The 16,573-nt window shown below is 37.3% G+C and overlaps 1 protein-coding gene across 8 annotated transcripts in view; it reads right to left on the bottom strand.

Moving 5' to 3' along the window:
• The window catches only part of cdkl5.L (cyclin dependent kinase like 5 L homeolog), a 185,524-nt gene that overhangs the window by 26,206 nt on the left and 142,745 nt on the right, over positions 1-16,573 (bottom strand). For all 8 annotated transcript variants that reach the window (XR_005965302.1, XM_041581757.1, XM_041581756.1 and 5 more), the window contains exons 8-13: positions 14,113-14,172; positions 12,794-12,884; positions 7,851-8,040; positions 3,493-3,573; positions 3,258-3,412; positions 787-1,807 (exon numbers count right to left, since the gene is read on the bottom strand). Coding sequence is in view for 7 of the 8 variants with exons in the window: in XM_041581757.1 (XP_041437691.1) it covers positions 787-1,807; positions 3,258-3,412; positions 3,493-3,573; positions 7,851-8,040; positions 12,794-12,884; positions 14,113-14,172 (1,598 nt within the window). In the remaining variant the exon portion in view is untranslated. The remainder of the gene's footprint in view (positions 1-786; positions 1,808-3,257; positions 3,413-3,492; positions 3,574-7,850; positions 8,041-12,793; positions 12,885-14,112; positions 14,173-16,573) is intronic.

The following is a 16,573-nucleotide window of genomic DNA, read 5'->3' as shown; positions in this document are numbered from 1 at the left end:
AGTGCAGTTTATGCGTATTTACGCCTGGCGGAGCTTCTTTAAAAATGCAGCCTAAAAACGCCACGTCTGGCCTTGCCCTAAGAAGTGCTTGAAGGTGTTATAATCTTTTGGAGCAAACATAACAATCTTTTCAGTAAGAAGTTTTATTACATTCACTGCGCAATGGCGCTAACTATAAAATTCGCAAACCTTCTTCCACTGTTGGAAGTGGTCGCTAAACAGTTTCTGGATTTGCAAAAGCTTTTCATTGCCAATATTTTTTCCGTTGCAGGCTTTTATTACATTTCCCCATACAAGTTATACATCTTTGATTTAAAGACAGATTGCACTACAATGGATAAGCCATACAAGCTGGATATTATATATATATATAGATCTATAGATATTTTTGTTCAGGGCCTCAGTTTACTAAACACTGGTAAACATCAGGCTAATTAGTGTTAGATTATCATTAAGCAAAAGTGACATTTCGTTTGGATACGAATTAAGCAATGAATCATGAGATCATATTTGCAGAACAGCCTGTAATCTTTGGACGCCATTTAGAGCTAAAAAAATGTTTACTTTCTTTATAAGGTCTAGTAATTCACAGCATCCAATCAGCGGGTTTCTTTTGTTTGGCATCTGACTGGCTGCTATAGACTACTTGTCCTGGGCAAACATTGTACCTTTTATTAAATGACCCTATTTGATGTTTCAGTTGCACAAAATAAATAAATAGATCTTAAAATGACAGTAAATACAAAGTTCTGAAGAGATGAAATAACTTTGTAGATGTAAACTCACCCTAGTAGTGTCTTCTGTACAATCTTCTCGTGAAGATCCAACAGACCTTGTTAAAGTTCGATGCTGTACCTGAGGTGATAATAGCTGGAGACTACTGGCTCTCGATGCCATGCCCTGACCAACATTAAGTCCTGCATCTGTACCCTTAACCCGCACTCTATCCCGGGTTACATACATAGAGTGTCTGTGAGGGCGTTGCTGCGAGGAGAAAGGACTAGTATAACCAAGGCCATAGGAAAAAGACTCATGTGGAGCTGACAGAGAATGTGAATGACTATTGTCCATTTGATCGGGAGGTTTCAACTCTTCCATTGCTCTTGAGTGTTTTGTAGTGGGTCTTCGAGACTCCAAAGTTCCCTCTTTTCTATTTGTTCTCCCAGAGGGGCTTAGCATGCCTCTACTGTCCACGTGCCTAGGGGCTGCTGGGCTTGTTGGAGAGTTTAAGTCATGACAACTAGACGGAAAATATCTACTGTTAGGTTCTAATATTTGGCCTCTAGCTTCACTAAGATTGCCAACTGATTTAGAGTCTGTCAGGACACCATGACTTTTGGAATAGTTCATGTAGGAACTGCTCTTCTTTGATGACTGAGGAATGGTATCAATATAGCTGTGACGAGTATGCTTTTCACCTGGCTGCCAGCTCCCTGTTTTCCCTTCCATGAATGAATGCCGATTATGTTGAGAACGTGAACTTGATTTCATGTATTTGGTCCCTGGTACATCTGAAGTCTTTTGCTCCGGACTGAAATCAAACTCATTCTTTGACTTTGCTTCCTTTGGACTAAGCAGGTGCGGTAAGTTGTTACTGGCAGAATCCTTGTTGCCCGACCCACTCTGACTGGTTTTTTTTTGGTGGACTTGCGGACTATGGGATCCTGCAGGATGGGCTCCATTTATAAAGGTTTCATTTGGAGGATGAGATTCTTCACTTCGTTTTGGTCCAACTGAAAGAGTCTGTGTATCTTTGCTGTTTGATCGATGGTGTGGCTGACCCGAAGAGCTTTTGCTAGACTGTTTTCTGTAAAAGACAGTTGGAAATTACCTAAAATGATGATGATATTGGTATTTGATATGAAAAATGTATATGTATAAGGAATATTAATAAATATCAGAATACATTCTACCTGCTGATCGGTTGCTATGGGTTACTGCAACTGCTGAAACTTAGGGGGGCATATACTAAAATGTATCAATTTTTTTTTTTATTAAAACATAGTCAACCCAACTCCTATCCACGAATTTAACTCATTCATCAATAATTATTCTCGAAAAAGTCAGTGCAAAAAACATTGAGACAAAATCATGCGTCAATTCGAATGGTACGACTTTTTCCGAATTGTTGTTCCGAAAACGAGCGCAGCTATCTGCAGCAGATCTCTTCCTGTTCATGGCATATCTGTGATGAATTTCAAAAAGGGGGGAAGCACACAATATATTCAGTAATGCCTTTAAAACATTTATTCACCAGAATGAATGCACCCGGATGAAGGAAGTGGTTTGCCAAAGATTTACTATATATGTGTGTGTGTGTGTGTGTGTGTGTGTGTGTGTGTGTGTGTGTGTGTGTGTGTGTGTGTGTGTGTGTGTGTGTGTGTGTGTGTGTGTGTGTGTGTGTGTGTGTGTGTGTGTGTGTGTGTGTGTGTGTGTGTGTGTGTGTGTGTGTGTGTGTGTGTGTGTGTGTGTGTGTGTGTGTGTGTGTGTGTGTGTGTGTAATATATTTATATATATATATATATATATATATATATATATATATATAAATGCTGCTGTGATTGATACATTTTGGGGGTTATGTATTAAAATCAGAATGCCAAAAACCCCAAACTGTGTGTTTTTTTACTATAACATCCAAATTTTTAGTGGAAAAAAAACCTCAAATTTTTCTGGATTTATTATACCCCGAGGATGGAAAAATTCTGAATCTGAAAATCCAGCATCTCAGACCTGCCGAGGTTGCATATAAGTCAATGGGAGAAGTCCCAACGATATCCTGATCTGTGCCTGGTTTCGTGCAATAATCTGAAGATTTTGTGGTTTTAGGCAAAAATATGAAAAAATCATAGTTTTCTGGTGGAAAAACTTGAAAAACTAATACGATTGTTTTTTTTCACAATTTTTTCAGGTTTTTTCCCGCACAGGAAATTATCGGGAAAATGTATTGATAAATAAGGTAGTCGTTTTCAGAGAATAATGAGAAAAATGTGGACTTTGATAAATGGGCCTCCCCAGGTTAAAGTACAGCATTTCCCTACCAGCCTTGGAGACTTGTCATTTTGCCAATACCATAATATAAGCTTTGCAATTTCATCTATATATTAGTCCCAAGGGAAGCCTATGATGTTGGAGGTCCAGCTGGAGGAGAATCGATGCCCTAATAGAAAACCAGCCCTGCATGATAAAGTATAAAGTGGGTACCCGTACAAGCAGCTTACTATCGGACTTATAATGGATCTGTAAAATTCAATTACCTGCTAGCAGAGTTACTGTCAGAATGGTGAGTTTTCCTCTTAGATGACCTAGGAGAGGTTCCACCACGATCCAAGAGCCTCTGGGTTTGGAATGCTGGATGGTTCAAGCTCTGTTCAGTCAGGTATCTATCAGATGGATTCAGCTTCAGTAAATTCTAGCCAAAGAGAAACACGCATTTAGATTTATTGTTTCCATTCTAAAAATTGAATGTTTATGTTCAAATAATTATCCTACCTTCATTAGGTCAAGCAAAACGCTGCTGATTATTCCCAGATATCGTCTCTCCAGTGACTGAGGATGATTAACTGCGGGAAACTTAAAAAAGATAATAGATAAAACATTACTATGAGAGACTTGTGTACCAATCAGCAATAACAATACATTTGTAGCCTTGAAGAACATTTGTTTTTAGATGGGGTCAATGACCCCCATTTGAAAGCTGGAAAGAAGGTAAATAATTGAAAAAATATAAAAAAAAAATCAAACTAAGGCCAATTGAAAAGTTGCATAGAATTAGCCATTCTATAACATACTAAAAGTCAACGTAAGGATGGTGGCAGACGAGGCTACTGGGGGAGATTAGTCGCCCATGATGGGGTCAATATGCGATCATTTGTGAAACAAGTTTGGTTATAATAGGACTAGTTGAAAGGGGTGGTTCACCTTTAGGGTGGTGGTAGACGAAGCTACTAGGCGAGATTAGTCGCCCATCAACAAACCGCCTCTTCTTCAGGCGCCTAATCGCCTCTAAATGCCTTCCCGCTGGCTAGAATGTAAATCTCCGGCTGGATGGCACTTGGATAGCTTCAGCTTTCCAAAGTCGCGCAAAGTTTCCACGTGAAAATTAAGTTATTATCCAAGTGCCATCCCACCGGCGATTTACATTCTAGCCAGTGGGAAGTCATTTAGAGGAGATTAGTCGCCTGAAGAAGAGGCGATTTGTCGATGGGCGACTAATCTCCCCTAGTAGCCTCGTCTGCCACCACCCTAAAGGTGAACCACCCCTTTTAACTAGTCCTATTATAACCAAACTTGTTTCACAAATGATCGCATATTGACCCCATCCATTTCCGTGTAGTTTTTCCATTTTGTATATATAGTGAATAAAGGACCCCCTATTGCAAAATATAAGGATATTGTAAGTCACCAAGTAGTTTCATGATCATATAAAAGGCTACACTTAAACGCAAGTGAGTCAATGTGGCTGAAATAATATCACTGAACACAGATTATAACTAATGACATCACTAAGTGATGTTTATAAATAAATATAAATATTTATATATGTTATAACATTTATAATATTTTATCCCAGTGCATAACCCCCATAAGATAAACCCCCTGACAACTAAAATAGGATTAATGCACCTTTAAATAGCATACATTCTCTAAAATAAACTAGAGTTATATTTATTTTTAATATTTTACAAAAAAAAAAAGTATTTTTTTCAAAGCTCCACGAAGGCACAGTAATGTTAATGCTCCATGAATGAATGCACTTTGATCATTTAACTTAGGCACAATTCAAAGGAAAGAGATTCTCCCAAAATCTGACTGGAAGGTAATGGTCAATAACTGCTGAAGAATTACTTAGAAATCGCTATTAGCAAGCCGCTGGCTTTACATGGCTCAGCGTTGCCCCGAGGAAACCTGCAGGCGTATGTAGATGTTAGTTAAGGTACTAACACTAGGTGGTCTTTCAGATCTGGATTCATTTGTACTTACGGGTGTATATGTCTGCTACAAAATGAGATGATTCCTTACAGCATAAAAATGGAACAGGCTGCTCCACACGTGGTATTTCTTAATCGGTTTAAAGGCATAATGTCGTGGGAATACGTTTTTTTAAAAACACATCAGTTAATGGTGCTGTTAAATTCTGTTTTTCAAAAAAGCAAATATTTTTTTTTTAGATTTAATTTAGAAATCTGACATGGGGCCAGGCATGGGGGGTTATTTACTAAAATCAAATTTTTTGGATCAAGCTTTTTTGGGCAAACAAAATTTTTCGTGGAATTTTTTTTTTCAAAATGTATTATACCCCGATGCTGCAAAAAGCCAGAATCCAAAAATCTGCCAACTCAGACCTATGGAGATCCTGTATAAGTCAATAAGAGAAGCACCTATAGTAATTTAAAGTTATTGTGGTCTGCTCTGAGTTTAGCCTGAAAAATCTTACTTTTCCTGGAGCTGCGTGCAAAAAAAAGCCTGAAAAATATGTGCAATTCAGGTTTTTGCTCCATTTTATTTTTTTCACGATCCAATTAAATCGAGTTTTTCTTATTAATAAGTAAGCTAAAATCAGGCATGGGAGTTTGATCGAGTTTTTTATTAATATTATGAGATAAATTCAGATTTTAGTAAATAAACTCATGTTGTCCATTTCCCAGGTGCCCCCAACCATGTGACTTGTGCTTTGATAAACTTCAATTACTCTTTCCTGCTACACTGAAAGTTGGTATGATATCACTCCCTCCCTTCCCATCCCCCAGCAGCCTTTCAACAGAACAGTGGGAAGGTAACCAGATATCAGCTGCCTGACACCTCTACTGAGGGATTTGTTTGCATTGCTAAAACCCTTTTCTTTTGCTTGGGTGCAATTCTCTTGTCTACCAATAGGGGCTAGGGAGAATGACTTGGGCCGTGTTAAAGTACAATGGGAAGGAGAGAAACAATAGCTGTCTCAATGCGGTTCCATCCGGAAGTGCTGGCTCCTTCTCAAAGCTCAGAACTAGACATAATGATCTGAGATGGCTGCATCCACATCAATATTACAGCTAGAAAATAATACATTTATTGGTTCATGAATAAAAGTTTAAATGATAGAGTGAATTATTTGCAGTGTAAACAGTGTAATTTAGGAATAAAAAGTAAACCATAAAAATAATGACAGAATCCTTTTAAGTACCAATATAACAATGTATTAACTGATATAGACTAACAAGCTGACCAATGTAAAAAAAACTGAATCTGAGAGAAAATATTAAGGGCCTTGCAAGTCTTTTACTGTGTAATAAAAATGTTAAATAAATCCTGCACGACTGTTCCGCTGTGGTTGTACCACTGTATATTATTAACGGCTCACCCTAAAATAATGGGCTTGTTAGAAAACAAGGGAATAAAAACCCAGATGCCATTTTCGGTTTCTGCTATAAACCAAGAACCCGGCACAACTTAAAAATTATATTTAAAACTTTTCCTTTCAGCTTTGTACATTTATGCAGTAGAAAGTAGAATTGCAAAAATGTAAGAAGCATTGTAGAAAATCTGCTAGCAATGTACTAGTTGTATTTTACAGCTATATGGCAATTCATGCTTTAATAGCTCCTTTTGGGATAAGAATATAATGTGAATTGGGGACAGCAGCAGAATGCAAATTCATTAAGTGTTCTTAGAGTAAATGTAAAATGCTATGTTTCCTCATATGCCTTCCAGCTAAAGAAATGTATTTTTCCCCGCACTCTTCCCAGAGGAATCTGCCAGACGACGACTGGATGGCAGCTACTGTGGGTCGCTTATTGTTCCAAGACTGAGTACAGACTTCACTGCGGGACGCACGGGACTCAGAAAATATGTAATGTTATTGCCTCATTGTCTTGGTATCACAGAGAAGACATTACTCAAGATATGGCACGATACACTCAAACTGCAGACAGGTCCCAAAGTAGCGAGCACTGTATAATGTACCAAAAGATGTATCTCCTTTCCCTGCTGCTCAGCAATAAACTCGATAAAATGCCTCATGTGGCAGAAGGGAGGAAGGAATCCATTTCTTAAATAAGTCCGCATTTGTACTTACATAGGGATAAAGCCTCCTTCCTTCTCTCACAAAGCAGTAGTGCTGTCATGCTTTATGGCTGAGAGTATACAGGGATTTGGACCGCAGTCACTATTGTTTACACCACTTTCCTGTTTTTATCCTAAGGTTCTTATACTACAGGTATGGGATCTGTTTAAAAAAAAGCTCTGAATTAGGGAAGGCCATCTCCCATAGACTCCATTTTAATCCTATTTAAATTCTTAAGAAATGATTTCCTTTTTCTCTAATAATTAAACAGTACCTCGTACTTGATCCCAACTAAGATATAATGAATCCTCATTGGAAGCAAAACCAGCTTATTGGGTTTATTTAATGTTTAAATAATTTCTTAGTAGAATAGAAGGTATGGAGATTCAAATTATGGAAAGATCCCTTATCCGGAAAACCAGAAAACATTGAGATAAATTGGGACTTTGATAAATAACCCCCTTTGAGTGTGCAACAGAGACTCTCCTGTGTGCTGGACTATATGTATTCTCAGTGGGCTGTGTTGCACCCATACTAACTTATCCATGAAAGGCATCAGCATGTTTTAAAGAAGACCATTTTAATTGCAAAATGAATGGCCAACAATGTGTGACTAAGCAAGAAACAGGCACAAACATGACAAAGGCTAATTAACCCTTATAGGCCTGTAATAGGATTCAGCACCAAAAATATGTGACACTTTGCAGGCACATAGGGCTATATCAGTGCTAAGAGTAATTTCAAAGAAGCGGAAATGTATTATAATGAAAACACAGATATTACTATATGGCATTTTCTCACCCACCCGCATTCCATGGAAACGAGGGTTGCTGTAAAAGAGTTTCATCTGCTCTGCTGGAAGGGGTCCTAAGACTTTTTGGATAGTGAACAGCTGGTCGATTTCACTTTCTCCAGGAAAAAGGGGTTGCCCGTCACTGAGCTCTCCTAGAATACAGCCCACAGACCACATGTCAACTGCCTTTCCATATGGAGCCCTAAAATAAAGCAGAATAATATGGGTAGTCGTTAATGAAAATGTATTAGCGTTTGTATCAGATAGTCAAGAACTTTCTTGCAAATGGAATGACAGAGACTTCACCGGCCCTTTTAGATTTTACTGAGTAACAAACAAATCACAATTATTTATAGGATAACCCTGCATATCATACACATCTAAGTTATAGTGTAGTTTGTGTTGTCATGCCAATGATAAATCATTGCGGTGCACTATAAATAAGTTATCATTTCTGCAAGCACAACCCCCAAGGCAGACAATTCCATAGTTTGAAGGATTTCACGGTTTCCCTTAACACTAAGGGGCAGATTTACCAACAAATTAATTTTTAGTGTACATGGACTAGGGAATAGGGACTAGGGAATAGTCCAAATTCGATTCAAATTTGAGAAAAATTAGAAAATTCGAATATCGAAATTTATCATGTACTGTCTCTTTAAAAATTCAACCATCTAAAACCTGCTGAATTGCTGTTTTAGAACTTATTTGGAGTCAATTGATGGATATACTTTGAATCAAATTCGATTGAATATGATCTTAATTCGATTCAACGTTTGAATACAGCCTATTCACCCAAAGTTAAAAAATTCGATTTTTTTTTTTTTTTTAATACATTTCGGTTGGTCTTTTTTAATTTGAATTTTGAGGTGATGGGAGTTTAAAATAACTCCCATGAACTCGAAATTCGACCCTTGATAAAACTGCCCCTAAGCCTAAGGATGGCCAGTTGCTCACTACAACTAAATATTTGAATAAACACAACTAAAATTTTGAAGTTATCGTGGTCTGTGCTGGGTTTAGCCCGAAAATCCCAGCGATTCAGGATAAAGCCGAAATTTTTTTTTTATGATTTGTGTTTTTGCTTGATTTTATCAAGTTTTTTCACAAACCGATTAAATCTAGTTTTTTTTTTAAATACATAAGCTAAAATGGGGCAAGGGAGTTTGGATGAGCTTTTTAAATTAATATTATGAGATAAAATCGGATTTTAGTAAATAACCCCCTCAGTGTTGAGGTACCCAGAAACGCTACATGTATGTGTGTAGTTGGCTTCTGGAAATTACATTTCTGCCTTAGGAATAAGCTTTATAAGGTTATATTGGAAATATGTAATTTACTGTGGGCGTCAGTATTTATCTCAATATGAGCTCTACAAACTTCAGCCAGTGCTATTAGAGGTCAATAAGGGGCAGGTCTATTACAGGTCGAGTTGTGTTTTCCACAAACAATTTACATTTTCGAGTTGATTTTTCGGGTAAAAAAAACTACAATTTTTCTCAATTTATTATACCCTGACCCTGGAAATAGCTAGAATCCAAAAATAAACCATCTAAAACCTGTCGGGTCATGTAGGAGTCAATGGAAGAGGTCCCTTGAACCATTTGAAGATGTTAATAGCCTTCATGGTGTTTGAGTTTTTTCAGAGGGTTCCATTTGAAAACTCGAATAATTCGAGCCATTCAAGTTTTTTTCTGCAGAAAACGCAATAAATTTGAGTTTTTGGGTTGTTAAGCCAAACTCGCTGATTTGGGTTTTTTTCCAAGTTTTTTCTTAAATAAAAAACCATTCAAAAATAAAATCTATCATGTACTGTCTCTTTAAAAATTCGAATTTGACCATTCGCCATCTAAAACCTGCTGAATTACTGGGGGACCTCCTAGAACCTATTTGGAGTCAATTGGTGGACATTTTTGTGGGAAAAACTTAGAATCGGATTTAATCGAATGCACTATTACTTCGATTCGTACGATTCGAAAATAGGCCTAATACGGACCTATTAGATCGAAAACGGACCTATTTGACCAAAAAAACTTAGACTTCATTTTGGTTGGTCTTTTTGAATGTCGACGTTTTTTCAATCGAAATTTGACCCTTGATAAATATGCCCCTAAAATTCAACGTTTGATAAATATGCCCCTATGTGTAAAGGATAATCGGTGGGCCAATACTATTGGGCTGCCTGTATAAGGGTAAGGGTACATGCTGCTATTTTTGGAGATTAGTCGCCCAGCGACAAATCGCTTCTTCTTTAGGCAACTTATCTCCCCGAACTGCCCTCCTGCCGGCTAGAATCTAAATAGCCAACAGGATGGCACTCGGATCGCTTCGTTTTCCGAAGACGTCCGAAGTTGCCTCACGAGGAAACTTCGGGCGACTTCAGAAAGCCGAAGCGATCTGACTGCCATCCTGCCGGTGATTTACATTCTAGCTGGCGGGAAGGCAGTTCGGGGAGATTAGTCGCCCGAAGAAGAAGCAGTTTGTTGCTGAGCGACTAATCTCCTGAAATATCAGCATGTGCCCTGGCCCTTACACACCAAGATGGAGAATGCATAGATACCAGCACTTTTTCTTGTCTGCTATCCATGTCACTGTGCCTTTAAAGTCTTTCTAAACCTCTCTAAATCATTTTATATCCCTATCTAGTGTGTTTTTCATACGTGACACGACTAAAGCACGTTTACAGTAAGAACAAATTATATGGTTTTTGCCTAGACAACAATAGATTGAAAATTATGGAAATAAATCTTGAGAAAAAAAGTCAATATTTTTTAGAACACTAAAAATCATTCATTCCAATATTGTTCCAGTGCATAAATATAAGACTAACGACATAAACATTAATTAGATTGGAGAAAAAAAAAGAAAGGTACTTTTCAAACAGCCTTCATGTTTTAGAAAATGATTTGATATTGCATTACTAAAGTACTAATTATTTCGCTATCCTTTGGAAGAATTCCCAGACTGAGATGGAATAATCCTGGCAGGATTTCTTGCACTTATGGACACTTCAATTAATCCTTAACATCAACGGAAACAGTTCTTTACACATGGGCTTTTCACAAATCACAACCCGGAGTCACATATTCCAAAACTTTCCCACCTCTGCTAATTGCCACATGGCTGTAACCGTTAAAGCTTACTATATATATATTGGGTTGCTAGAGCCCGGGCCAGTATAACAAATTTACCAGCAAATATATATATATATATATTTAGCCCTCAGTGAAAAAACAGCGTTCAATGGACATTGATTACAGGTAATGCTAAAATGCACATAAAAAATAAAACAAGTTAGGGACCGCCATTCGGGGTTTACCTTGACGTGGTATATTGTATATATATATACATGTAACTGTCTGTCTTTTCCTCCCCTCCCTTAATTTTTCACTACCAGACCCTGCCCTTTAAAGTAATACTGATACTAAGGGGCAGATTTATCAAGGGTCGAAGTAAAAATTTTAATTTTCGAGTTTTTTTTAAGTAGAATTTGACTAGGGAATAGTTAAAATTCTATTCGAGTTTTTAAAAAAATTTTGAACTGGCCCTTTAAGAATTCGAATTCGACTATTCGCCACCTTATCCTGCAGAATTGCTGTTTTAGTCTATGGGAGACGTCCTGGGATCAATTTGGAGTTCTTTGCAGCCTTCCTGAAAACCAAGTGAATTCGAGTTCACCCGAGTTTGAAAAATTCAAATTTTTTGATAAATTTCGAGTTTATGGGAGTTTTTACAAACTCCCATGAACTCTCAATTTGACCCTTGCTAAATCTGCCCCTAAAAAACTACTCTTCGAAATATATTAATCTCCATGGGGAGGCCCATTTATCAAAGGTCAAATTGTGAATTCATGTGAATTTTTTTTTTTCTCTAATAAATTCGAATATACTCGAAAATCGATTGGGAGGTTATTTTATAAAATATTTGAACGTCTAAAAAATATTAACGACTCGAAAACTCAAATCGAGTTGAATTCGACTAAACTTGAATCAAGTTTTTTCTCCGAAAAAAACTTGAATGTCAGGAAGGCTATTAAATAGATTTATACATGAACTCGGCAGGTTCTAGGTGGCAAATAGTCGAATTTGAATTATTCCCAGGGTAAAGGTTTGATAAATCTTTAATTTGAAATTTGAATCGAGTTTGGATTATTCCAAATTTGAATTTGTAAATTTTGACCTAAAAAAAAAAAATCGGAAAATTCCAATTCAAATTTACTATTTGACCCTTGATAAATCTGCCCCTAAAAGTCACCTTTAGGCCATGTTGATTGTTTCTGGCTGATAGGGCTGTTTTGTAAGTAAATGTTACTTGACATTCCTAAACCTAGAAAGGTAATGTAAAAGCATCGGGCAAATTCTTTTATGGCAAAATTATAAACAGCAAAGATAATTTTATTATAGATCTCTTCCATCCCTCTTCCACTACTTTCTTTGACCCTCCCCTGACTAGTTCATTCCCCACCCCCATAACAATAACAGCCTGCCTTTCCGCACAACATCACAAAGCCACCCATTCACCTCCCCCAACAAATAATGTCCTAATTAGCACCTCCCCCTGCAGGCTGTTAAAAGAAATCATCAGAAATTTGGCAACCCTAATATATATATATATATATATATGAGGTTAATTGCGAAACACGCTTCAGGTGGCAGCACCCCACAAGTTACCAGGGGCAGCAAAATGCCACTCCAGATTTCAAACCAGAAATTCGGCTTTTGTAGCAGTGCCGCAACTAGAGTGAGCCCAGCAGTTGAAATTTTCACTTCGACCCTTGATAAATCTGCCTTTAAGCATGCAGCATAAATAGACAGAAATGAAGATCTGAGACAAATGATCCGGATATACTGTATATGGTTATAGATACAATGTTGTGTTATTAATACAGGTTTGCGGGGCTGTTCCCGGTAAATATACATTCGCCCAGTAACGCAATTAAGAGGCAGAAAACTCACCCAAGAAGCAACTCTGGAGAGCGGTACCACCGTGTAGCCACATACTCTGTATAGTTGGCATTGCTGCCTTCTGACAGGTTCCGTGCAAACCCTGAAACAGAGATACCATAATCTTGAATAGACTCACATAAAGTAGCAGTATACCCCTCCCCCGTTCCATTTCAGTTCAATGAACAGGGCATATGCTGATGATACTATTTTCCTATTATTTTAAAAGGGGAACTCCACAAAAACATTTGAAAAGTAAATTTCAAGCAACTTTGCAATATATAGCAATTAATTAATTAATTAATTTAATGGTTTCTGACAGTTCCCTAAGCCTAGCCCCCTGCTCTCCTGCTGATCTGTCTGACTACTTTTCTGAGCTGGCTGACTACTGTTACTTTGTATCAACAGCCAGCTGTCCTCAGCCTGCATCCTCCAAACCCCACAATTCCCTGCACATGTGATTTCAATAAGGAACAGAACATCACAGTGCAATGCATTGTGGGTTATGTAGTTCCTGCATGCTGTCTGTAAGCTGTGGAGAAGTTGTTACAATTTGTAACATCAGTGTTTAGTCCCTCCTTCCCTGCCAGGATTTCAAATGATCCAGAAAGAGAAGAAGAGAAAAAAAAAGATAAATTACATTTATTCATACTTTTTGAAGAAACCGATAACTGTGATGGGTATATTAGGGGTTTCTGTGTTATGTTATCAAATTTTGGTTTGGAAGCCAGAGATCCCCTTTAATCATGAAAAATGTTTTTTGTTGTGCTGAACAGGGAAATTGGAGCTACTCCATGTTTGGTTCTTGCGAGGCAAATAATTAGATTTCCAGTATACAATCCCCTTCCCCTCCATGCTTTATTGGGACCACTTTGGCCTACAGATAAGCAGAAGTCCATTATTTATACTCAAACTATGTTAAATCAAATTTGCAAGGGAAAAAAAACCTCAACCTTCTACCACTGAAGCGTTTGCATGCGAAGAAATTTAAAACACTGAAGCTTTTGCATGGGAAAAAATCAAAACAATCATGGATGTTCTCAGTGTGTAACTAAATATTACTGGGCCCCACAGCAAATTCTTTTTCAGGCCCCCAAAATGTCTGGAGATTGACCCGTTTTACCAATATTTATTGAAATTGTATATAAATTAGGGCGTCATGGGGTCCATTTACATCCTGGGCCCCCCTGCAGCCGCAGGGTCTACTTCCTCTATAGTTCCACCCCTGGATGTTCTCGACAAGCATAGCATTTTTTAAAATAGTATTCAATCTGAAGTCATGTTTTTATTTGTACTATATAAAGATATAAAATATTTCTCTCTGAACTTACCAAAGTCACACAGCTTTAGGACATCATTATAGCTAATTAAAAGATTTTCTGGCTTGATGTCTACAAGGAACAGGCAAAACATGACAAATTAGGAATCACAAACGAACATGCCAACGTTGGAAATGCGATTTTATTGCTCTTTCTGCTTTAACAAGGCAAGCTCAGATATATATTGGGAATGCAGATTTAGCACTTAAAATATATTGGAATATATGATGAACTTTGAATTACACTGCACTGATTTAAATGCAAAGAGGACTGTGCACTATCATAGAAATACCCCAGTGCACTAATAGCAACAGTGCACCACAATTACCAACCAGTAATTAGCTTTGGATATAAATACTGTTTGGATTCTATGGCTGCTGTTACTTTGAAGCCCTGAAACTGATTTATGCAACAGATCTACAAGAAACATTTGAGTATTTCTAAAGCTTTTTTGAAATTAAGGGGCAGATTAATCAAGGGTCGAATTTCCAGGTGATTCAAGTTTTTTTTTTATAAACTCCCATCATATCGAAATTCGAATAAAAAAAGACCAAACGAAATTTATTTAAAAAATAAATAAATAAAAAATTGTAACTTTGGGTGAATAGGCTGTATTCGATCGTTTGATTTGAATTCGGGTCGAAGTCCACCAAATGACTCCAAATAAGTTCTAGGAGGTCCCCCATAGGCTAAAGCGGCAATTCGGCAGGTTTTAGATGGTGAATAGTCGAAGTTGAAAGAGACAGTACATAATAAATGTTGATATTCGAATTTTCTATTTTTTTTTTCAAATTTGAATCGAATTTGGACTATTTCCTAGTCGAAGTACGCTATGGGGCAGATTTACATATGGTCGAATATCGAGGGTTAATTAACCCTCGATATTCGACTGCCGAAGGTAAATCCTTCTTCTTCGAATATCGAAGTCAAAGGATTTACCTCAATTCGTTCAATTGAACGAAAAATCGTTCGATCGAGCGATTAAATCCTTGGAATCGTTCGATTCGAAGGATTTTAATCCATCGATCGAACGATTTTTCTTCGACCAAAAAAAGCTTGCAAAGCCTATGGGGACCTTCCCCATAGGCTAACATTGAGGTTCGGTAGGTTTTAGATGGCGAAGTACTTGGTCAAAGTTTTTTTTAAAGAGACAGTACTTCGACTATTGAATGGTCGAATAGTCAAACGATTTTTAGTCGAAGGTCGAAGTAGCCAATTCGATGGTCGAAGTAGCCAAAAAAACCATCGAAATTCGAAGTTTTTTTTTATTCTATTCCTTCACTCCAACTGAGTAAATTTGTCCCTAAAATTATCTTGAATTTGGAATTCAATATTTTCACTTCGACCCTTGATAAATCTGCAGATTAATTCATGGATATGGCCATTTTATCTATGCAAATCTAACTTCCAAGCACAAAGCTACTGAAGGACACTACAGAAAGTCTCAGAGCTTAAAATAACTGATCACCGAAGACAACATCTTGCAGTAAAGAAGATGACAAGGTTATATGCTACATTATGTCAAAGCATCTAATGTCTTTCAAGGTTAGGGAAAGTGAGACTATGGATACACAGGCTAGTATGCAACTCAGTGTTTCCCTATAACATGCAATTACTTTAGCTCTGCATAGGAGCGAGTTACATCTACACTAGGGGGGTTATTTATCAAAGTCCGAATTTATCTCAATATTTTCAGCTACAAACTTCATTCAAATCTGCTCGTGTTTTTTCGGGGTATTGCACTCAGAAAACTTCCGGGTATTGCACGAAACCCAGCGCACATTAAAAAATCATTGCCACTTCTCCCATTGACTTATATGCAACATCAAAAGGTCTATGGTCAGAGTCAGACTTTTTCATTCTCGGGATTTAATAAATTCCGAAAAATTCATGATTTTTTTAAAAGTCCAATTTTATTTAAAAAAAAATCACAAAGTTTTCATGATTTTTGCATTTAGAGTTTAGTAAATAACCCCCTAACAGTAATTAGCTGCATTGCCAAGTGTCCTGCAAAGAGTAGGATACTCATGGGATGGAGACCCGCAGTGCAGGGATGTTTGAAAGGAATTCCATATGGAATTACCAAGAGTATTCCTTTACTTCTTTTTCCTAAAGATTCATCCTTTTGAGTTGTGAACACAATACAGAACTTGCAGAGTTGAGATGCACCTTTTTTTGACAATTAACTCATGAGGATTACAAGGCTAATGACACTCGAGGCATTTTGACCATCTCTGTGCTGAAGGTAGAAAATATTGTTAACCAAAACCAAAAATGTTATTGAGAAAAGTCGTGTGCTCTGCTCAAGTCTAAAAACAGATGTAAAGAGATGAGGCATGACATCACAGAACAAAACTATGTAGATTCTGCACACTCCTTTGTGATTCCATTTCTCAGAAAAGTCCTTATGATCAAGAAGAAGACGTTTGTATATCTTTGCTTTTGAAGCTGTTGATGGCTGCCTCATGATCAC

This window comes from Xenopus laevis, chromosome 2L, assembly GCF_017654675.1.
Source record: "Xenopus laevis strain J_2021 chromosome 2L, Xenopus_laevis_v10.1, whole genome shotgun sequence".
In the NCBI taxonomy this organism is placed as follows: domain Eukaryota; kingdom Metazoa; phylum Chordata; class Amphibia; order Anura; family Pipidae; genus Xenopus; species Xenopus laevis.
The sequence above is the reverse complement of the archived record's forward strand: the minus strand, read 5'-3'. Positions and strand labels throughout refer to the sequence as shown.